The 22,882-nt window shown below is 48.2% G+C and overlaps 9 protein-coding genes across 9 annotated transcripts; 3 read left to right on the top strand and 6 right to left on the bottom strand.

Moving 5' to 3' along the window:
- Positions 1 to 1,150: 1,150 nt before the first annotated feature.
- ONS95_006064 (uncharacterized protein) lies at positions 1,151 to 2,096 on the bottom strand (the record flags this gene model as incomplete). Its single annotated transcript, XM_058499502.1, has 3 exons — positions 1,151 to 1,858; positions 1,904 to 2,019; positions 2,078 to 2,096. 3 exons carry the CDS (start codon positions 2,094 to 2,096, stop codon positions 1,151 to 1,153), a joined length of 843 nt encoding a protein of 280 aa, XP_058350546.1.
- A 1,219-nt stretch (positions 2,097 to 3,315) lies between these two features.
- Positions 3,316 to 4,329, top strand: ONS95_006063 (uncharacterized protein; the record flags this gene model as incomplete). Its single annotated transcript, XM_058499501.1, has 2 exons — positions 3,316 to 3,431; positions 3,549 to 4,329. The coding sequence occupies 2 exons, from the start codon at positions 3,316 to 3,318 to the stop codon at positions 4,327 to 4,329; spliced, it is 897 nt and encodes a 298-aa protein (XP_058350545.1).
- Positions 4,330 to 4,651: 322 nt separating this feature from the next.
- On the bottom strand, positions 4,652 to 6,670 carry ONS95_006062 (uncharacterized protein; the record flags this gene model as incomplete). The annotated part of the gene is made up of 7 exons (XM_058499500.1): positions 4,652 to 4,966; positions 5,015 to 5,788; positions 5,839 to 5,965; positions 6,024 to 6,146; positions 6,195 to 6,301; positions 6,353 to 6,589; positions 6,647 to 6,670. 7 exons carry the CDS (start codon positions 6,668 to 6,670, stop codon positions 4,652 to 4,654), a joined length of 1,707 nt encoding a protein of 568 aa, XP_058350544.1.
- A 2,744-nt stretch (positions 6,671 to 9,414) lies between these two features.
- Positions 9,415 to 11,929, bottom strand: ONS95_006061 (uncharacterized protein; the record flags this gene model as incomplete). The annotated part of the gene is made up of 5 exons (XM_058499499.1): positions 9,415 to 10,178; positions 10,279 to 10,597; positions 10,666 to 10,802; positions 10,897 to 11,706; positions 11,830 to 11,929. The coding sequence occupies 5 exons, from the start codon at positions 11,927 to 11,929 to the stop codon at positions 9,415 to 9,417; spliced, it is 2,130 nt and encodes a 709-aa protein (XP_058350543.1).
- Positions 11,930 to 15,010: 3,081 nt separating this feature from the next.
- On the top strand, positions 15,011 to 15,641 carry ONS95_006060 (uncharacterized protein; the record flags this gene model as incomplete). The annotated part of the gene is made up of 2 exons (XM_058499498.1): positions 15,011 to 15,442; positions 15,492 to 15,641. 2 exons carry the CDS (start codon positions 15,011 to 15,013, stop codon positions 15,639 to 15,641), a joined length of 582 nt encoding a protein of 193 aa, XP_058350542.1.
- Positions 15,642 to 15,748: 107 nt separating this feature from the next.
- On the bottom strand, positions 15,749 to 16,000 carry ONS95_006059 (uncharacterized protein; the record flags this gene model as incomplete). Its single annotated transcript, XM_058499497.1, has 1 exon — positions 15,749 to 16,000. One exon carries the CDS (start codon positions 15,998 to 16,000, stop codon positions 15,749 to 15,751), a length of 252 nt encoding a protein of 83 aa, XP_058350541.1.
- A 299-nt stretch (positions 16,001 to 16,299) lies between these two features.
- On the bottom strand, positions 16,300 to 16,593 carry ONS95_006058 (uncharacterized protein; the record flags this gene model as incomplete). The annotated part of the gene is made up of 1 exon (XM_058499496.1): positions 16,300 to 16,593. The coding sequence occupies one exon, from the start codon at positions 16,591 to 16,593 to the stop codon at positions 16,300 to 16,302; it is 294 nt and encodes a 97-aa protein (XP_058350540.1).
- A 1,122-nt stretch (positions 16,594 to 17,715) lies between these two features.
- ONS95_006057 (uncharacterized protein) lies at positions 17,716 to 19,629 on the top strand (the record flags this gene model as incomplete). Its single annotated transcript, XM_058499495.1, has 4 exons — positions 17,716 to 17,742; positions 17,795 to 17,846; positions 17,896 to 19,494; positions 19,544 to 19,629. The coding sequence occupies 4 exons, from the start codon at positions 17,716 to 17,718 to the stop codon at positions 19,627 to 19,629; spliced, it is 1,764 nt and encodes a 587-aa protein (XP_058350539.1).
- A 171-nt stretch (positions 19,630 to 19,800) lies between these two features.
- ONS95_006056 (uncharacterized protein) lies at positions 19,801 to 21,843 on the bottom strand (the record flags this gene model as incomplete). Its single annotated transcript, XM_058499494.1, has 4 exons — positions 19,801 to 20,302; positions 20,448 to 20,612; positions 20,709 to 21,360; positions 21,480 to 21,843. The coding sequence occupies 4 exons, from the start codon at positions 21,841 to 21,843 to the stop codon at positions 19,801 to 19,803; spliced, it is 1,683 nt and encodes a 560-aa protein (XP_058350538.1).
- Positions 21,844 to 22,882: the final 1,039 nt, after the last annotated feature.

Raw genomic sequence — 22,882 nt, 5'->3', positions numbered from 1 at the left:
AGATATGGTTGAGTTTGGTTGAGGTGAGACGTTCTTTTAAGTAAAGAGTGCTTGGTATGAGACAGTTCAGGTAAGAATGATGGATGAAAGACGGTCTCGAGGAAGTTGATATGGGAGGCTCAATTAGCATGACATCAAAGGCGGAGGTTCGCTCCTGTAGGGCCCGCCTTGCTTGAACTTCACGCAGGCACAGGTCAGGGCCAGGGCAGCTCGGCAGCTCGAGACTGGGAAGAATAACTGGACCATGTGGCTTGACTACTTGTTTATCAGGTCAGGGTAATCCAATCAGTCTACTTGGCTGCCCATGAAGGTTGGCAGAAGCCAGGATTTTCTTAAGGAGCCAGGGAGGGTCCACTTGACAGGCGGGTAGCGTTGAGCCATGACGCCGCTTCCACGAAACTTGGCGTACATCAGCCACAGCAGACCTCGCAAGCGGGAATCTGACTTTGTCCCAGAAACAGGGTTTAGGACGATCAATTATTAACAGAATGGCAGTCCCACGAATCAAAGGTGCTCTCATCGCACAGAAAACGTTTCAGTCGATGGCCACACGGCCTGGATGTTCCGTAAAGCCACCGCCAAATGACGATCCTCGTCCTCCTTTGTGGCACGGCCACGTCTCGAGGTGCCCAATGACTGACATCTGACGAGATCGATCGAGATCAGGAAATTTGCACGGGATGTGAGCTGCAGATGACCGCGTTTGCTTTTTCCTCCATCTGATGCCTGACTGCCTCGTCTGCCCAGTCTTCTTGAGAACTTGGTACCTGTGCAGCCCTGCGCTTCCGAAAGTCTGGATGCGTCTTATTCTGGAGTCATTGAAAAGCAAGATCTGCGGTTCTCGGCAGTATGCAGAGAGTATATTAGAATTGCAGTTCGCCGGATAAGGGCTATCAGCAGGTTTGTATCACCAACCTTGATGGACAAAGACTTGACGGTGCAATGCAATAGTATCATGGGAAGATGGGAAGATTGGAAGTTCAACACGTCCAAGTCTAGATGGCAACTGGTACTCCTATACTGCCTCAAGAGAAGTGGTTGGGTTCCTCGTAATAATGAATACAGCAATCACTTAACACCAGTAGTTGGCGACACAGACAGTCTCCCACTTGGCCGAAGCAACAAGGCGGCTCCAGGTATGGGTGATTCCCTATCGTTTCCCACCAAGGTTCGACCCCGCCTTATTCACACCTTCCAGCCAACTATCCTCGTATGCATTTTCGAAGACATTTCGCAGGCACAATAACCTGTTCATGCCCCCTGCCAACTCCTGAAAGGAAGTTGTCCGATTGGTTGCCATCAACATCCGCAAGCGAGCAACGAACCACTCTCTTCCCTCCCCCGTTGACAACACACCACCGATCAAAGAAAGCCAAGCGAGCAGAGGAACAACAGATTCCGAGAACTCGATCTCGCTCAGTGACTCTTGGAGCCGCGCAAGCAGGATCGATGGGCCTGTCACTGAGTTCGGGAACTCTTGGAGTATTGATTTCGTGTATAACAAGGCACCGAATCCGAGTGCTTTGTCAACCTTGGATGCGGGGTTGTCAAAGGCAGGTAGAAGTGTGGAGAAAGAGAGGAGGTTGTGCTGGATCCCATGCAGATCTTCTGTGAAAATGATCGGGTCGAGGAAGCCCATTCGCTTCGATTTGTTTTCTTTAATGGCAATAGTGAAGTATGCCAAGTTGGTCAACGTTGTCACCAGAGAGGGGTGAACCTCACTCATGGTTAGTAATTCCGTCATTTCAGTGGCTATCTTTTGGAGGATCTCAAGTGGAAGACTCGACCATATCGATCCGTTAGGACAAAATCGAGATATGGTCTTTCTGCGTAGTTGATTGCACCCGTTACATCCACCCTGTTTACGTCAGGATATAGAAAACTATGAGGCAGGAACAATTACCGGTGCAGCTTTGCTCGAAGGAAGGAAGGAAGAGATGCCACCCCCCCTCTCAGTTTCATCATATGTTGGATACCTCGCATATGTATGGTCCAATGCTGTTGATTCCCCAGTATTGCCTGAAGTACTAGTTTCAGCGAAGTTTCATACCTGGAAATTGTCGGACAGGGTGGTTACCTCGCCTAGGGCAAGGCATGATATTGTCCCTAGAGTTGCATCATCAAAGGCCGAACTTGAGGTCTCGAGACGTTTTTGAAGAATCGATATTGCTTCGTTCTCGTAGTACATTGTATCCATTGTTTCTCTCTTGCCTTGGAGCAATGCCAAATACACCGCTCCAGCAAACAAGACTCCGTAAAGCATGGCAGCATCGTTTACTGCAAAGTGAAACCACCGAGGTGATCGGAAAGGACTATTTTTGAAGCAAGACCGTATTGGATACATTCTATTCGCTGCGTGTGTAAGGTACTGCTCCAATAGGGCATGTGTCTTAGGTTGCATGTTCAGAGGATAGTGGAATGTCGAGAGTGCCGTTGATGACCCAATGCTTAGTGGCACCGATGGGTTTATGGACAATGTTACTCTCGAAATTTTGTCTGAAGATGTAGCTGCATGACGATTCCATCTCCACCACACGTCCGATTCGCGTCTTGTGTAATGATGGCGTATTGTAGGAGCTTTCCTTTTATTGTACTTTTTGGAATTAACAAACTTGTACTGTGGCTTCCACGAGTGATTGATTGAGCTCGATATGATTCCTCCGACGGGAGACATATACTATACAACTTCTGCATGGGGACGGGTGTTGGTTGATGCTGGTGCAGCAACAGTCATCCTCTGCACCATAACCATTGGAGTTGCCGGAACAAGTACATTGATTCCCTCCATACTTGATGATTATTCTTTTCGAGTAATGTTGAGCAAGTTGTGCATTCAGATCTCCAGGTCTAGTTTGAGTCTGAGAGCCTTTGCGCCTTTCTCGAGATGCCCAGGAGTCTGAGAAAAGTCATGGAGAACTGCTTAGGTGAGCAGAAGCTCGGATTGGCTGGCTCTGACGTAGCCTATGCAGCTCCACGAATCCCGTCATGAAGGGAGATGCTAGTGGAGCCACGCTAATGCACAAGCACTGTTTGGTGATTTCCCGAATCGTTTAGTTTCGCCCAAAGCGGACGACTGTGAAGTTATACTGCTGGGCTCAGGCTCCTCAAGACTTGGGCTGACACAAGTCAATCCCACCTATGTTCTTGGTTTGCATATGGGATGTTCGAAAGATCAACTGCTAGCGTCCAAGCGCGGGAATGCCCAATTGTGATTTTGTACATAAGAAGGGCCGCCTCGCACATGGACTGTCTGGCGACTGATTGTTACTTAATCACAAGAACATTTGGAGGAATCCAGCTTCTAGTTACGCCACAATGAGTACTCAACAGACCACTGTGACGAAGTTTATACTTGCAAACGGCACAAAGCTTGCATACCGGCAGCTTGGACTGATGTATGGCACCCCGCTGGTGATGCTGATGCACTTCCGGTACGTGACTTCACGTCCAAATATGCCAAGGAGGGAAGATTGTTCCTGACAACACATACAACCTGAACCATATACCTTTTTCAAATTGAAGAAACTGATGAAGAACAAACCGGGCAGAGGAAATATGGACTTCTGGGATCCTGCTCTCATAAACGCTCTGGCAAAATCAAGGCCTATCATCTTGCTTGACAATGCGGGCATTGGAAAAAGCGAGGGAGAGATCCCAACCACTCTACATGGCTGGGCTACCCACGTCATTGCTCTATTGAACGCACTGGACATACAGCAAATCGACCTCCTAGGATTCTCCATGGGAGGTGGTGCGGCCCAGCATGTTGCACTTGCAGCGCCAGAGAAAATCCGTAGACTCATCCTCGCTGGTACACGAACTAGCCGAACTCCCAACACAATTCTTGGACCTCGTAAACTCTTCTACGAGCTCGCCCACTCTACTACGGAAGAAGAATTTAAAGCAGCATTCGAACGGTCCTTCTTCAATCCCACTCAACATGGAAGGGACGCCGCCGAAGCATCATGGAATCGCATCTTCACTCGAACAGACGATCGTGCACCGCATCTCAGCCCAGTACTTGCAAAGCGCCAGACCGAAGCCTTTTCAAAGTTCAGTGTGTCCAGTCCGGACAATCCGTACGAGCGTATTCAGGAGCTCAAGATGCCGATCTTTGTTGCCAATGGCGACAATGATCTTCTGATTCCGACGCCAAACAGCTTCGAGCTAGCCCAGCTACTCCCGCATGCCCATTTGCACATCTACCCAAATGCGGGTCATGGCTTTCTGTACCAATATGCGGAACTCTTCGCGGCGCACGTGGATATGTTCCTTGATGGAGACAATGACATTGAACGAGCGGGTAGCTTCAAGGCTAGGCTGGCTTGATCGATTTTCTTTTTGACGTTGTTCAGGAGAAACGAAGGGAAGGTGTATCTTTATTTTTTGTCAAAGTTATTGCATAGAATGATCAACCTCCTGAGCCTCTCCTGTCACATCATTGCTTGCAAATGCGTCTGTCGAGTACATGACAAGGGATGTGGCGTGTCTCTGGAATATTTTGCGCTTGATCTTGGCTCATTTATTTAGGTTCAGAAACCTGCTCTACTTTACAAGAATTCCTCTGGTACATTCATTTCTTTGTCATCGCCCTCATCCTTCATTAGATTCAATGTCCACTGATCTTTGCTCTCCTCTCAATATTCATCCTTTACATGCTGTGTACCTTGGAATTTCTGGTCCACTTCCTGAATGTCTTTCCATAGAACCAGAAAATGATTCCGGTGCAACAGAAGAAGGTTATCAAGGCCATATTGGTCATAATGGGTGGGATATATCCCGACTTGATGATCCATGGCGTGATGAACTTCGAGAAGCCGTATCCCCAAACGTTCTTGTTCACCGTGATGGCAACAAAGATGGAACCGGCGACTGGTTTATACGAATCGACGGAATATGTTGAAGATATTGCGGGAAGTGCTGCAACTTGAATACCGGCACAGGAGTATCCAATGACAACGATTACCTAATCTATGTTAGTCTTCAGTTATGGGAACTTGGGGCTTCAGCCTACCTTCCAATTCCAACCCTTCTCGTATCCAATAGCAGTAACGACATTGCCGATGATCATTATGATGACATACGGGACCATAGTCAACAATCTCATTTCCGGCTCTCTGATACCGTTGTTCCTTTTCGTCAACCTGGCAGCAATGAAATCGCTCAGGGGACCAGCTGTGAAGAGGCCAATGAATGCACCGATCAAGATCGCAAAGTTGAAGAACCCAATCTTTGCACTGCTGAAATTATAAGGCGGAGCAGCAAAAGCCTGAGACTGCGTTAAGTTCAACGTAAGGAAAGAGGATGCTGTCCACGAGACGACGAAGGATGAGAATTGGACGATCGGGAACGCGAAAAGCTTCCATGGCATCCACAATTCCAATAAGAAGTTTCCTTCGTATGGTTGCATGAGTTTCCATTGCTGTTTGGAAGGCGAGCCTCGGCCAAGCCACGGGTCTTCGTGAGTGAGTGCATGGCCGAGATTAGAGCCTGCAACTTGGGAGTTGGATTGAACGGGCGCCGCTTTCTCTGGGTCGGCGTGATCTGTGGCCGAGGTACCCAGGTGGTGCTGAGGCAAAGTAGTCTCGACTTCCTCCATCGATCCAGACTTGAGACCAGGAGATGTCGACACCATGCTTTGTACTGGAACGAATGGGCGGTGGTACTTTGTTTCAGGGAAGAGGAAGATGCAGCAGACAGCAGCAAATCCCAGGAGTCCAGCATTCAGCCACCAAAAGCTCCTCCACCCGAGGTTCTCAGCCATGGGACCAGAGATAATGGGACCGACCTGAGCATTATATTAGCAGATGGACATCGACCTTGACCGAAGGACCTGACCATGAGGGATCCAAAGTATACTGCGAAGTACAATGTATTGTGCTTCCCACGATCGTGCAGGAAAATCACATCTGCGATGATGGTAGGTTGAATCGTTTCTGCAGGTCCGGCTCCAATTCCGTTCAAGCTGAATGGCTAAGTCAGTTTCACGAAACAACTCGGATGAAGATGTGAGATGTACTTACACGCAAGCACCCATGAAGCTGCTGTACGAATTGGCCTTTGCTCTCCAGATGCTACTCCCGAAGCAAATCAAAGTGGATATGATCATGACTGGACGTCTGCCAAAACAGGTCTGGATTGGCACCCTGGGGCTGTTAGTAAGACTTTGCGCTTCGCTTCACTGCTTCACCCACCAAATGAAGTTGCTAAACCCAAGCACTAGAATCGCAATCCCAGTGAACTGGACAACATCTGCGAGATTCGAATCAAAAGCTTGGATGTAGTCACCAAACATAGGCGCCTTCAAGACCATCAGTATGTTTTGCTCGCTCCATTGCTCTAGGAAACTTACCAGCGCCAATGGACCGAACCCTTGTGCGAACGAGACCAGAGTCGCACAGAAGATCGTGAAGCCCTTCCACATAGGGCTCCAATTCAAAGGGTCATGCTTGTCATCCGAGGGTTGAGGAACGAGGACTGAATTCCCTCCAGTGCCAGCTCTGACGAAGTGGTGGGACCCCACATCAGTCATAATCTCCGTTCCAGGATATATCTCTGTCCCCAACTCTCTCTCCAACTCCCTCAAGGTCTGCAGGCAATTACGTCAGTATTCTTTGTATCTGGCCATCTACACGCATCTTCTTACATTGGGGTCGAGGTTCTGATCCATGATGAAATTTCGTTGTTACCCGCGCCACCAAGTTTGTCTCGAGAGTTGGTAAGATGTTCTCAGTAGAGGAGTCGATCCCTTCAACTCGCCACGAGGGAAAACACAAGCTTAAGAAGACTTACGTGTGGCCTAGATGCTGTTGACGTCTAGCTCCACACGAACAAGCATCCCAGCAGTAAACCTTGTTCCGACCTCATTCCGGGGACTCTCCACAACCATCGCATCACCCTAAGGTTTCAACGCGGAATCACAACACGGCAGTTCAGCAGTGTGTCTATCTACTGAAGTAGCCTCTTTCCTCCGAGACCATTCTTTGCTCCCCTGTAGATAATCCGGGGCGTTTTCTCACAAAGGAAAGGCCTGCCACGAGATTGCGGATCTACTTGATTTGAGAGCCTGGAGAAACGTGGAGAAGTGGGTTTTCCTGGGTGCTAGATAAAAGCTTGGCCTAGGATGGTAGCGAGCTGCGCTGTCAGGGGCTGTCTCTGTCATTTGCTTGGAGGCATGGGAAACAGGGGGTCTGGAGTTCATGGGGATGATGTGGCTGCCGTTGGTGTGTTTCTGGGGGTTTTCCGATTCCGCGCGGGGTAATAGCTGCTGGTGTTTTAGATATACCAATAGAACGGAAACGAACACACTGCAGAGCTCAACGGCATGTAACATTATTTAATCTGATGTCTTGGCTCTTTAAGTTTGGAACGACAGTATTGAGATATAATTGAGATACAATTGATATGGTTGTCCTGATTGTTTTGTGCAGGCCTTCTTGCAATCGACCCAGGCTCGCTTGTGCTTTTCAGGCCTTCTACTCTCTCAATCAAGGAGAAGATAAAATTGCCGAAATATCTGCCGATTACCTTTGGGCTGGAGAGTACATCTAAGTCAGCTGAGGTATGTCGTTACAAAGTCACTACTTGGTGGCTTCGTCTTAGCTTGTATGGCATATTTGCGGAGCCAAGTGGGTCAAGGATCAGATGCAGGACCAGACTTCTGGGTCACTGGCGGATAAAAACCACAAAGTCCATGCTCCCCATGCTCAATGATAATGCATTTAGATGGCAGATAAATTCGGCAGTAACATCCTGGCAGATCGTGTGCTCAAGTCCGAATTCACAACGAAATAAGACCTCGCTTATTCAGACGGGACATAGAAAAGGGGGCGCGCCAAGAATATAAACAAGAAGCGAGTCCTGAGCCAAGCTCCAGAATAAAACTGCCGTGAAGCCAAGTAATAATCGAGCGCTGAACAGCCAACCTTCAACCTCTCAAATTCACGGCAGATATCAAAGAGTACAACTTCCAGACGAGAAGCGGGTGCGAGATGACTGACTTCCCATCTTTCAAAACACATAACGGATGTTAGCTTCCAAAGTTTAGAGCAGGAAATAAGCGCCGAGGCATCAAACATCAGCTATCAAGCCCATTTTACAATCACCGAGTCCCAGCTTTGTATCGAAAGCTCTGTGAGCATGTTTCGACTACGGGATTCGTGGCTCATGGCGCAGCATAGGCATGTAGTCAAGACTCTCCATCTGTATCACTCATCCAACAGACTCCATCTCAGCAACCCTGAAGATCCAGACTGTCCCCCCCCAGGTTTCTTTGCCTCTTCAGCGAGCCTCCTCCTACTACTATTCTAGTCTTCTCTCCTTATTCTTACCGGTTTCCATTCAAACCTCGACCCAGTCCCCTCTCTTACACCAACCGATTTCTCCACCCCGCATAATATGGCGGCGTTCGCAACAGCAACTCCTCCCACGCCATCAAGTCCCATCTCTGCAAAATTGCAAATGTCGGATCTCCAGGATTGAATAATCGGTAAGTATTACTGAGATTTGGAGTAAAATCTTCCAGTCTCTTTCTCTTCCATAATACTGAGCTGCTGGATCACGACTCGTAACAAGAACAGAACAGATCGCCATATTATCCAAGCTCAGCATCAACGATCCCTCTCAAGATTGATATACAGAATTTTAGGCTCTTGACACCCATTGTACAGAGTTTGTACGTTGGCTGCTTCGAAGCAGCTAGTGATGGATGGTGCAGGAGCGAGAACCGGACTTCGCGACAAGTGCGTAGAGTCGGTGGAACGGTATTAAGCGTGTGTTGTCTGATCTTGATATTGAAGAGGGGGATTTTGGGTGCATGATACCAGATATGGGGGTATGGAGCCAGATCTGAGTGCGGATTCAGGGTGGGAGGTTGGAGAATTTGGGGAAGGTGGAGGAATTCGAGTCTGCCGGGGATGGAAGGGTTTGAAGTAATGGGTCCTGCGTAGGTGTGTTCGAGAGGTGTACATGGAACTTCGGAACTTGTAAGAAGTTGTTGAAGTTGGGATGAGTAGACTTATAGCCACCGGGTCTAGATAATGTGTATTTATGATTAGAAAGCTGATGTTAGATGATTTGACTGTGCATTCTGACTTTGAAGCATTCCCAAGATCAGCCTTGTCACTCTCAACAGTACTGTCTATTTGTCCTTAGGTGCAGGCATTCTCTCCCGGCGAATCTCCGAGGAAGCGACTTACTTGTTTGCATCAGATGCTGTCAGTAATCGAAACACCTCATAGCCGTGCACTTGAAATTCCGGATATCATTATCATGGTTCCAGCCGCCATCAATTCTTTTATTTCCGAGAACGCCCCTTTGATAATGGCCGAGCCGAATCTAGACTATCATACAGGCGTAAGCAAAACACCAGCCGACCTTCGGGATCCCCACATGAGTGCAACGCCTTTCGCCAAATCAAAAGATCCAATTTCCTTCGATATCAGTATTCAGTAGGCTGTCAAAGAAAAGCGTGTCCATCTCCACAGGTAATCCCCAATCCTCAATCTGCTGCTCGGGGCCAACTTCAGGGAATTGACTGCTGGTGAAAGAAACGTGCGGCAGGTTCATAGGATTTTGCTGACTGGAAGTCATAGGGACGAAATTTTGAGTGGCCCAGTTCTGTTGAGCCGAATTTTGGTTTATTGTAAGCGTTTGTAATTGATGTTGTGGGTTGATTTGACCTTCTTCATTTGGAGGCTGTTGCTGCGGAATATATTGCGGAGCGGAGAGACTGCCTTGTGATATTTTGTGGGGGCGGATGATGCTTATCGTACCAAAGTATGGGATTGTGAGCTTGAGATTTCCAGTGTTACGACCTGAAGCGTCGTCGATTGCCAAGAGAGACTTGATCACATTCACGCTCTGCGTTGCAACAACGTCTTTGCCGCCCTGAGAGAGCTCCTCCATGGATTCGAGAACCGTTTGGATCAGATTCCTGTCGCTTTTCCGTTCTGGTGATTCGATCCCGGTCACTGGTTCCAAAAGGCCAAGGAAAAGTGTTACCGAAGCAGTAAGTGCACCGAAATCGATGATCTTGCAGCAGAACGACTTATTTTCGGCACTCCGGAGCGCCAGATACCTCCACAGCACCTCTCTCGAAGCCTTCAAACAGCTGAATTTACTGTATTCAAAGCGGCGCTCTGACTTCAGCATGAATGGCAAATGTAAGAGTGCCTCAACTACAAAAACGAATTAGTATGCGACATTGCAAAGTTCTTTGCCAGCTCTGATGACTCGTTCTGAATTTGCGAGATCTGAAATATCGGAGATGGGACGTACGTTGGAAGAACCAGACTTGGGCCATAAGTCTGTCGAAAGTGAGGGCGGCTCCATGACTCCTGTCATTTTCAACAATATCTGGAATCGCCCACCAGCTTGCGGGCATCTCTTTGGCTAGACGATCAAGACCCTCATCGATTTCTTGCGTAGTTGCATATGCGTGGGTACCGGATGCTTCGTTTCTCTCAATAATGCGCGACGACAGATCGCACATCTTTCTGGTGAAGAGGCAATCTTTGTCGGTAGCAGGGTTATCAAATGTCTCATCAGGCTTGTAGATTGGATCGTTGGCGCCTGCAGGAAGACCAAGGAGGAGTGACTATTTGGTGTTTTAGAACAACATAGGTATCATAAGAGGAGTAAGACGGGACAGCCACGGCAACTTACCAGGTAACGATCACCTTGTGTCATCTGTAGCCACATATCCCACCCTCCTTCGATACTTGTCTCTGGTTTATGTATTCCCATTAGCTGGCCGATGTTCATTGCTCTTCGGAAAGTCATCCAAGCCCGTCGTGGATTACCTAGTTGTGAAAGTCAGTATCATAAGTTACCCTTTGGTTACCCACGACCTTCGCCGTTGCCGCTGAAACACCGAGGAATGATTGGGGAACCTACCTGCATTGATATGAAAAGCGCCCAAAAGCACCAAAGTTTCCAAGCCGTTGACAGTACTAACAAGCTCATCATCGGATGTTATAAGTCCTTGAACAGTGATGATCATTTTCTCCATCCTCGCCTCAACAGTTGGAAAGAGATGCAACTTTGACTTGTCAAACTCGGGATCAAGCTGCTGGAGACAGACAGCAATGAACATTAAAGTACGGGCAATCTTTGTTGGATGTGCCCTAGACAGCTCGGATAGTTTCGACGTCGCCGAGCTGACAGAGTCGCATTTGGAAGTTGCTCGATTCTCAAGGGCATGGACTAGAAACCAAGAAGAACTCGAGCGTACAATTGAATTTGTCTCATGCTGCGGCGGTAGTAGATCAAGAAGAATTTGGCGAATTCTCTCGTCCTTAGGGGGCCTGCACGATGAGGACTTCGTCGATTGGGACGCCGGAGTATGGGATACTGAGTTGTCCCGTCGACCTAGTATTGGGCTGTCGAATATGGTAATGAGAGGTGTACTACTCGTGGCATCGGATCCAGAGGTTGCAAAGGGACTGAGGACATCGTTGCCAATAGACTCTGGGGTCATCATCTTCTGAGCCTCTTCCTCCTCTTCATAGGCGGACACTTTTGCCAGCAGAGTCTCTAGAAGAGCTTCCATGCGTCCAAGTCTCTCTCCAACTTGATTTCCATGGTTGGAAGGTTCGCGCTCCTCCGGATATTCCTGACTGAGACAAGTCGTTCCCCGCGACAAGCATCCCGAGCATACAGGGACATCTTCAGAGCTCAACTGACAGCGGACCTTTCTTCTCTTGCCTTTACTTCGAGTTAGATGACCATGCTTCAAATCTTGTGGCTCGTTGCACGCGGTGCATAGATTCCACCAGGATACGACGATGATAAAGGAAGTATGAGAGAAATGGGATGAAGAGTGCTTACATTCCCAGCAACTACGAGTACCTTTGCGAACCCTTTTCCGCCGGTTGAGGTTCTCGCCCTCGGCGCTCGGCGGGCCAGACATCATGTCGTGTTCAACCATCTGCAAGTCTGGGGAGATGTGCAGTGCGTGCAGCCTTGTGCGTATCGTGATTGCAGAGTAAATAATTCCCAAACGAGTGCACGCGAACGAAACTGTCAATGATGTCTCTACCAACAAAGGATTCAGTTATATCGAGGCTTCAATCTAAAATTGATATTCCAGTGTAGCTTGGCTTCGATAACAGCGGGTGTTTCAAGCAGAGGAAAATTGCACATGAAGGCAGAGTGCGAACAAGGGACTTTTGCAGTCCACTCTTTGAATTCGTAAGCAATGGAATGCGATTCGCAGCCTCGTCTTCATCCTCACTCTCGTCTTGATGCGAGACCTGGTTCCGCCGGAACGGCGGTCGAAGTGGTCGACCTCTTATAGGGCTTCGCCCTTTGACTAGGCCGGGCTAGGCTAGGCTAGTACAGGGAGGCGAGGATCCTGGGCAAGACTCCGAGATGCCGATGTTTTGACCTCGCCTGGTCAAAGTACGGGGATTTTCTTCGTTGGTCTTCTGAGGCTGTTCTCTTTCCCTTTCGCGTGCTTGAAGCTTGGAGCTTTTCAAAAAGATGAGATTGGGCTGCTTTCATAGGAGCAGGAATGAGATTAAGCGTCTCCCCCTTGCTACCCACACGTGCATCAGCCCGCGTTCCTGAAATACCTAGGTATACGTATACCTACCTACCTAAGGGCTCAGGCGCATTTGTCACATCTTGGCGCGGCCGCGTCTATTCGCGCTGACAGCTTATGTCCTTGAATCCACTTCCCATGGACTTCTTGCTATCTCCGTGGAGAACATCATATTTTGTCCAGATCGTGACCCTCTGAACGTACCACACAATGGAGGCTCCTAAACGAGTTAACCAGCGACCAGGCCGACTCACTCGAAGAAGGGTGCCGTTGTCTTGCGGCAAGTTTTGACCTAGCCTTTCTCTAGAGCCATACATGCTAATTTCGGCATTTGTTTACAGTGGCTTGCCGAGTTAGGAAGTATGTCGGAGTCTCGCCATTGATTCCACTTGTATTCATCTGTACTCTTTGTGGACTGTGTATTTACCTGTATCTAGGTTGAAGTGCAATCGAGAGCGACCATGTCAGAACTGCGTTGTGAGAGGAGAGTCCAATGCGGTTTCATGTACCTATGCAGAGAAATCCGACAAGAAGAACTCTGGACACCCGAATCCTCGATCTGATGCAGAAGAGATGCGGAAACGTTTGAATCGTCTCGAGAGTTCCATATTATCCATGATATCTAGTGACACCAAAGGAGAGGGAGGACCCGAACCCGATGCAGTAAAAGTGACCACTGTGGCTGGGCCTCAACGAATTTCAAATGATACGAGGAGCACAGCTTGGGATGCGATACTAAACGAGATTGGAGGGATGAAAGAAGCCTGGAGCGAGGACAATGATAAGATCGAACTATTTGCCTGCCGGCTGGGAAGTGACCGACCAACGAAAGCGCATCGACCTGGTCTTCTGGCTGGATTGACCCCACCTCCTGACCGATCTACTATAATGCAGTCTCTTCCTCCTAGAGAGGCTGCAGATAAGCTCCTACTGCAATTCTTTGATTCGTACAATCCTTGCATCCCTGCTAGATGTGAGTTGGTCGCGGCTCTTGTTCGAGCAAGGCTGAGTTTGGACAGATGTTCTTCACAAAAGCACATTTTTGAGACAGGCATGTTTTGTTATCAGCTGGATTCTTTCAAACCCTAATGTCGATGCAGTATAGCCAACATTGGGCCAACCCAGATAAGACCAGTATTATTTGGTAGGAATTCAAACGCTGACAATGATCCGAAAAATCGTCCGAATGCGTCAACCTTCGTTTGTATGTGAAATACTGAAACTAAGTCGTTGTTTAGGATAGGACTGCTGTATTCAATATTCTGCCTCGCAATGCAATCTTACACAAGGGCCAACGAAATACCCCACGAGTACGAAGAAACCGCTCCCGAATTAGCGGAGCTATACAGAATTCTCACTGTTCAGTGTTTAGTCATGGCAGATCTTACAAGGCCAGTACGTATTCGACTAAAACCGACACAGCTATTTTTCTCATTAAGTTATTTGCATCCTGCTGACCTCTACAGACTGATTTCATGATCGAGACCTTAGATCTGCACTCTTTTGCAGAGTACAACAGCGACTCGGATGGTGATTTGGGCACCTCAATCATTTCTGGAATGATGATGCGGATAGCCCTTCAGCAAGGCTACCATCGAGATCCCTCCCAGATGCCGGGTATCTCTGTCTTCCAAGCTGAGATGCGACGCCGTATATGGAGTGCCGTCAACCAACATGAGTAAGTCAGCTGCGTTACCGACCTACAATCGAGATATCTGAAGTCTCAAGAACTAAACCACAATGCTGAAATGTTCTCAGACTCCTTTGGTCAGTACAGCTTGGACTTCCAAAAGCTATGAGGTATGCAGAAAGTGATACGCGGGCACCGCTGAACTTGTATGAAGAGGAACTGTACGAGGACATGACAGAACTGCCTCCACCCCGCCCCCTGACAATAGATACCGAAGTGTGTTACCAAGTCATCAAGTATCGGCTCATGAGATGTTATGGCGAAGTCATTGAGTTCGTTCATATTATTGAGCCTCAACCATATGAGAAAGTTCTGAAACTGGATTTGAAGCTCTTGGAAATACACCAGATGATCCCACCGCATTTGCAGTTTGGAACATTGGACGAAATGAAGAATGACCTTCGCTCACGCATCATGGAAAAGTTCATCTTGGAGTGTTTCTGGCATAAATCAGTTTGCATACTACATCGGAAATACTGGGACTCGTCACCCTCCGACACACCACAGAACGGTCAATGGTTCTATTCGCGGAAGAGCTCGCTAGGCTCTGCCATTGCTATGCTTGAGCTTCAGGCCACAATGTATCAAGCTACTGTACCAGGTGGCTGTATGAGCAAGATGAAGTGGTGAGCACAGATTTATGGATACTGTCCCCCTCCGACCCCAACATTTGACCTTCCTCTGCAACTGAAGTTGCAGAATCGTCCACTGATGCCTCGCTCTTCGAATCCAGGTACCACTTCTCGATCACAAATCACGACTTCCTCCTCGCAGCTATGATAATCTGCCTGGATCTGATGAGTGAAGAAGTACCAGAATGCGTCATGACACCAGAACAGAAGCTCGACGCTATCAAGCGATCTCGAGCCATCTGGATGGAAATTGTGAATGACTGCAGGGACGCCAAGCGCGCCGTAAAAGTACTCACCGCAGTGCTCGAGAAGCTGTCTAAGAAGTTCATGTCCAATGGTAGTACAACGGCTGGCCCACCTGCTCCTCAAGCTTTTGCGCCTGTCCCGCCAGCCTTCACACGAACCAGCCAGAACAATCAAAACGTTGACTCTTTGCGGAATAATACGTACTTCACTAACTGTGTTGGTCTGGGCGTGCCTGCCGAGGAGCCGGCCTCGAACAGCAATACCCTGATGCAAGACAACTTCCTAGACGTATTCAGCAGCGATTTGACCGCACCAACTGATTTTGACTGGGTTAGTCGCAGCTATGTGATTGTTGAAGCGAAGCTAATAACCATAACAGAATGGCTGGGATCAATTCCTCGCAGGCCAGTTGCAGCACGAGGATGTTGCTGGGCAACTTGACGCTCAATATAATCAAGGATTTATACCTCCTGTGGACGTCAAATGGAATTTTGCTTCCTATATTGGTGCAAGGAACAATAATGTTTAGACATATACCAAATCTAGATCTGCTTGAAAGCTAAAATACGAAGCAATGAAATTTAGCACGATTAGTGCTTGATACACATTTCTCCACTTCCAGAATCTCTCCACCTCTTATCCCAAAAATCCAAACTGGTCAAGAATGGGCTGGAATGCACCTCTCCAAGCATTGACACCCATAGCTGAGAACCCAGTCGCGATCTCCTTGTCTCCACCCTTTTCAAGCGCAGCTGTCGTGGCCTCCATATACTCCTTCAATGGCATAGGCTTCACGGCTTTACCCTCACCACCCTGCATCCCGACAAGCGTGTCCCGATTCTTTGCATCGAGTTCAGTGTCCACGTATGGTGGAGCAAGCTCGATCATTTCGACGTTGGTACCAGTGAGTTGAGTCCGTAACGTCACGTTGAAGAGGTGGAGACCGGCTTTGGTGGCGTTGTAGACTGGCTAGGCTGGGAGTGGGATGAATGCTAGCCCGGACTGTGTGATATCAGGACTGGTTCTCTTTTCGAATTCACGAGTTGGCAAGATACACTTACAGTAACGGTCAGAAAAGTTGCCGGTCTCCCCAACCCCAACAAATACGGCACTGCAACCCTGGCAATACACAATGGTGCCGTCAGGTTCGTCGCGATCTCCGATACAATACCCTCCGCACTTGTAGTCTATGGATCGGTGAACTGTCCAATCTCTTGCTTCCCAGCAATGACGAAGATGCTGTCAATGTCTGGGTAGGCGGTAAAGATGTTCGTAAGGTTCCCTTCGATGGATGGGATGTCCGAGATGTCGAATTGCACAGTTTCTAGACCGGCGAGTTCGGATTTGAGGGCTTCGAGACGGTTGAGGCGACGACCAGAGGCGATGACCTTTTTGCCCTTGGAGTGGAAGTAACGGGCGAAGGCTTCGCCTAGGCCGGATGTGGCACCTAGGATGAGAATGGTGTTCATATTGGCTGTCATCTTGAGAGTGATTGCGTTGGAGTTGTTGATGCTTTATTTTATGCCGAAGAGTAGCTTGGATATCGATATGATGCGAAGATACTGAGATTGTGATAATGAGTTGAGTGATGGTGATGAAAAGGTTTGCTTTTCGTTGCCTCTTATATCTCTCTCTCATGCCTTTCATCTTGATCTTGCGATATCTTCAATATCCTAAACTCCGTAATAATATCAATACCATGGAGCGTACGATAGTAACCCAATGTCATGGACAGAATTCCCGATCAACGGACTCTCAACACCCGTAAATCCGATGTTGACGATGCAGTCTGTACAACCACTTGCATTGTGTTTGATTCATCAATTCGCAATCTGCAGCGCCAAACTCCCCAAATTCCACAAAATCCACGGCCCATATGACCTCCTCCACGCATTTCAACGTGAAACCTACTTTCATGGCGTTCTAGCTATGATTCCATTCAAGCGGACTTTTCTTATTATAGATCCGTGGAGTTTAGAGAGGCTCGCTTAGAGATCAGTAAAGAAAACACAGAGGGCGGATATTGCGAGTCTAGCTGTCTGGACCGTGGCTTTTACGGAGTTAGAAATTGAAGATATGGGTTGTATTTGATCTGTTTCGTGAAAGTGGATGTATTCATGCTTTCTCTCTATTCTGGGATGTGTTGGTCAATTGATATTGAGAATTGTCGTGTTCCAAGATGCTGAGCAAGGTCTAAGTCGGAGCGTGTCGAGGAACAGACGTGAAGCAGTTCAAGTTTGACTGATTAACCAACGTTGAACGAAATATATAGAGTTTTAATGTATTCTCTCCCGAATATCTTGGCTTATACTGGTTACTACTTTGTGCCTAAAAGATGTCAAGAGGAAAGAAATGCACGTGATCAACGTATTTCGTTGCCTTAGGCCGAAATCTTAGAGCTTCAGGACCCCCAAACCGAACAAGAGGCTTTTGGAACTTGAAATGAAGTAATAACGCAACTCCGATAGATTATTCTTGGACGCGGTTCTGGCAGAAATCTGCGTGTATCAATTTGTGACCTACAATAAACTTCGACATTTCCATAATCAGAAACATTGGACAACGCGAAAAGCAATCTGGTCTTCAGCCATCCAGAGTAAACAATGTCGAGCCTTGATGATTTATTCAAGGTATGGAAGCAGACCGGCGCGAATATGGGACCCAGGACTGACAATTACCCAGAAGCCAGCCCTTCCCAGCAACAAAAGAAAACTAGAAGCATCTCGAGACCCAAGTTAGCTCCATAAACCCTCTTCCAAGCCACACCCTCCTAACGGTCCCAGATGAGATATACAAATCCGCGAAACTTGCCTCGAATGGCCATGCGAAGAGCAATGGCAAGCAAGCAGCCGTCGTAGATGAGGACGACGATATGGAAGCTGGCCCCGCTGCACCACCCGACGACCAAGAAGACTACGGTCCAGATATACCAGACGATGAGGAGGGACGGTTCTTTGGCGGCGGAGTTACACAAGAAGAGAACGAGATATTAGATTACATGGATGGACAAGAACCCGCGGAGATCGCTCCAGAAAAGATTGATTCAGCTTGGCTGCGGAAACTGGCGCTCAATTTCGAGAAGAAGATCTCAAAGAATGCGGAGCTACGAGCGAAGTTTGAAGGCGACCCCCAGAAGTTTATGGGTAGTGAGGCAGACTTAGATGCGGATATTAAGGCGTTGAGTATCTTGACTGAACACCCAGAGCTGTACGGAGAATTTGCGAAGCTTGGTTGCGTGGCCAGCTTGGTGGGACTACTGGCACACGAGAATACAGACATTGCGATTGATGCAGTGGAAATCATCAGCGAGTTGACGGACGAAGATGTTGAGGCTGAGCAGGAGCAGTGGAATGAAATCGTGGATGCTATGGTCGAAGCCGATTTAATGGACCTACTGGTTTCGAACTTCGCAAGGTTCAACGAGTCAAATGAGTCCGATCGCAGTGGAATTTACCATGCACTGAGTGTTCTGGAGAATATGGCATCAAGGACATCACTGGCAGAGAAGATTGGACAAGATACAACGGTGCTGAAATGGTTGTTGGGTCGGATACCAAAAAAGGAATCACCCGTGTCGCAAAACAAACAATATGCTGCGGAAGTTCTCGCCATTATGTTACAGTCCTCACCAATCAATCGGCGGAAACTCTCCGAGCTGGATGGTGTTGATCTGCTACTACAAATCTTGGCTGCTTACCGCAAGCGAGACCCCCTGAAAGGAACCGAGGAGGAAGAGTTCGTGGAGAATATTTTCGATGCGCTCACCTGTGTTGTGGACGAACCCGAAGGAAAGCAAAAATTCGTTGAGGCTGAAGGTGTCGAGTTGTGTCTTATCATGATCAAGGAAGGCAAGATGAGCAAATCCAGGGCACTGCGATTGATTGACCACGCTTTGGGTGGCCAGAGTGGCGCGGAAGTATGCGAAAAGCTGGTCGAGGCAGCAGGATTAAAGGTTGTCTTTGGCATGTTCATGAAAAAGCAAGATGGTCAGACGACGGAGCACTTGCTGGGAATCTTCTCTTCGCTGTTGAGGCTACTGCCTGCGAATTCTGCAGGAAGAATACGAACACTAGCGAAATTTGTGGAAAAGGAGTACGAGAAACTGGGAAAGCTTGTCAAGCTGAGGAGGGATTATGCGACGAGGCTGGATGCTGTCGACAAGGACATCAGAGCTGAGCAGGTCAAGATGGATGCAGAGGAGAGGGAAGAAATGGCGGATGAGTGGTTGGGACGGCGCCTGGATGCGGGCTTGTTTTGCCTGCAGACTATTGACGTTGTTTTAGCTTGGCTGGTTGCCGAAGATGATGGTGCCAAGAAGAAGATTCAGAGCCTTCTTGCTGACCGAGATGAGTCTTTGGCGGTGGTAAAAGCCACGATACAACGTATGTCTCTCTTGAACTGCTAGTAAGAATGAAGCTGACACTTTCACAGAACAACTTGATACCATAGTCGGCGATACAGAAGAAGAGACATGGACGAAAGACATGCTAAATGCATTGATACCATTCTTGACATAGCCATATGAAAGCAATGTAACAAGAATTTTCTGATTGAGCGGCATCAAAATGTGACTATATTCAAACCGATAATCTGTGAGTATGTACTTACCTATTCAGGCTCCTCTTTCACCAATAAATTGCGTCGTATGCCTGTTGGTGGGGTCTCTCCTGTCCAAGCCTCTCGATATATCACACGACATCATTTTCAGCTCGCAGAGCCGCATTCAAATTTCCCAAGGCTCCTTTCCCTATCGCTCGCTCTTCACCACTCTTGGCATTGACCTCTGTAATCAAGCCTCCAGTCCATATAAGGCACGGGATCGCCCCAGACACACCAAAGAGCCCAAGTGACCAAGCCATCGTCCCCCAGCCCGCAGACTCAACCACATAGCCAGACCACAGCGGTCCTATCAACGAACCCGCCGCAAATGCTGTGACGAATAGACCGTAAGCTTGAGCATAAGCGCCACTCGGACCAAACCTCCCTGGTCTCTCCCTCTCCTTGGCCTCTATGACATAAGTGATTTCCGCCATGAGAGGGGCGTTCACCAACGTCAGCGTGATACCGATTAGAAAGAGGAGTGCGCACAACAGCACTTTCTGTCCGAGGCTGTCATGTGTGACGAGACGTAACAGCACCCAGAACGGAACTGCAAGCATGAATCCGCTGACTGTCAGCCATCGTGGTCCGCTGTGGAGGAGCTCAAAGTTAGCATCTTCTTTCTACCGCAGTGGTTCAAGAGCCTGGAAACCGCGATGTTGTCTCGATGTAGGACATATGCCATACAGCCTCAAACAACCTGAAAAGGGTAAAATTATTCTTCGTAAATACTCACTACTTGTCAGACGCCCAACCAACGAGCGGAGCCGCAAAGCCTGGTATCATGATGGCCAGGAAGACCAGACCTGCGCCTGTTGAGTTCCACCCGAATGTGTGCTGAACGTAAAGCGGTATGACGGAATCGAAAGCCGTCATTTGCGACCCTTGAACAATCCAACCCCTACAGATATATACCGTAGTCAGCATCACTCGTTTCCCCAAAGGATTGTGGAAGTGTCATATTTTGAGTACGACAATAACGCCGGAAAGCACTCACCAGAGTGGCGTCAGTAGACGCCGGGACTTCAAGAGAGTAAACACTGGTGGCCATTTTGTTGATTTCCTTGTTGTTGTGGGAGTTATTTGAGTCTCAGGGATCTTGCGATCGTCGGGATTTGTCCACCCTAAGGCAGCCGCCTGCTCGACAACATCGGGACCGATGTCCTTTGACGTCAATTCCCCTCCAATAATGGCATTATTGGAGAGATCCAGCTTACCCTCTCCTATCTTCTCGGTGTGTTGAGAACTTTGGTGTTGGTTTGTAAAGGCAGTCACAAGCTTCTCCCCGTCTTGGCAGAGGTCAACTGGGCTCGTTGCAGTTTCACAATTAGAAACCTCGTCCTTTAACCATTGCCGCGCAATTTTCTTCTCGATCAACACCATTCGGAGCAGAACATCTAGGGCAATGAGCCCAAATGCCATGTAGAAGACCGGATAGTATCCTGCTCGCTCATATACTATGCCGCCTAGCAATGGAGCAAGCAAAATACCAACGCTCATACTGATACTGACATAGCCCAAGATTTGGCCTATGTCTTTCTGGCCTACAGTATCTACAAGTAGGGCTTGACCAACAGTCCACACAATAGCTGCACTGATGCCCTGAAGGATACGGCCGAGAATAAGCAAAGCAATTGTTCGAGCCAAGCCTAAATCACAAAACATTTAGTAAGTGCCAGGTCGGCAGTTCATTGCGATGTGGATAAGACTCTTCCGTAGAGTCCTAGGACATACGGGATGGAAATTTTCAGACTGTCTCGGTACTTACACAGAATCAATGTTGCACCAGCTAACGCAAGCAACCCTATTAGCAAAGGCAGTCGCCTAGACGATGACCTGTCTGCATACCACCCTGCTAAAGGAGATGCCACCAACAGTGCCGCTCCATATACGGCGAGTAGAATCGATACGTATGATTGAACTGAAGACTGCGGAACTGAAGCTCGTGATGCCAAGGCGAATGGAATGACGGGCACTATGATTCCATATAGAAATACATCGGTGAAGACCGCAATGCAGATGGTTATTAATATGAAGCTTTTGGAGGACCTGATTGATAGGAGATATGGCGGCGAGGACGTGACATCTTGCTTTCTTCCTGAGAGGAAGTGCTTGAATTTCTCCATGCTCATCCTTCAGCTAGATTACAAGTTACAGGATGGCTTGTCTATACCTGAAGCTCCACGTAGGGGAAATGTGTGGTCGGTGGTTTAGTCGCCTTTCCCGCCAATCCATTGACGCACACTCGAGCAGTTAAGAGAGCGAGAGATAGATTCTAGATTAACAAGACTTGAGCTCGTTTACATGAAGAGTACAAATACGCAGTCCCTCATTGTAGTTCTTGAAAGTAGAACTCTTTGATAGCGCCGGGGAGAACATCGAGGTCGGTCCCCACGGATCCCGATGATTTGCCGGAGAATATGCGAGATAGGTTAGTCTTGAGAGACTAGCGTCTCTCTTATGTTTACTCTCCCTGAAAACCCTCTGGTGGTGTTGACAACTCGATACGAAACATGATACTGCTATTGCAGATACTTTGCTAATGGTGAGGCGCATCTTGGTGACTTGATGCGCGCCACCGAAAGGGGTAAGGTTTCGGTGACGCCGTGAAGGAGTGGACCAACCATTACTACTGTTGCCTTCCCTCGTCCAGAATTCGGATGAGTCAGGTCGGCATCTGTTCCAAACCCCCTTGGATCTGTATGACAATCCATCATTCGTATAACATATGCTTCCTTCCCTCCTTCAATCGCTTTTGATTCAGCTCAAGTGCTTGCGCCGTCGTTGAAAGCACACGCAGGACGCAAGCTTCGAACAAAAGAGCAAGAAGACGAAAAAGGTATGTAATTATCATACGGCTGTCGCCTACAATTGATAGATGAAGAGAGCAACAAACCTTCGGCTTATACGGATCCCAATCTGTGAGGCTCGCTCCAAATCGGTTATCATGGCTTGCAGAGGATCTATTGAGCCGTTCAGCAGCGTGGGCTTTTGATTTCAATTTCCACTATCATGCCCCTCAATTTTCTGCCTTACGAGTGGGTAGTTGTGTCGTGTTGTGTGATGAGGGCTTAACTCGTTGCTGCTAAGCCGGGCGTTGGTTGTATTCAAATGTTGGTCATTGCATGCTGTTCTTACTTTATGGTTGCATTCCACCCATGTTTCATTTTG

Source organism: Cadophora gregata, assembly GCF_030347475.1.
Source record: "Cadophora gregata isolate MNR1 chromosome Unknown scaffold_17, whole genome shotgun sequence".
Classification (NCBI taxonomy): Eukaryota; Fungi; Ascomycota; class Leotiomycetes; order Helotiales; family Ploettnerulaceae; genus Cadophora; species Cadophora gregata.
Note: the sequence above shows the minus strand (reverse complement) of the source record. Positions and strands in the feature narration are given on the sequence as shown.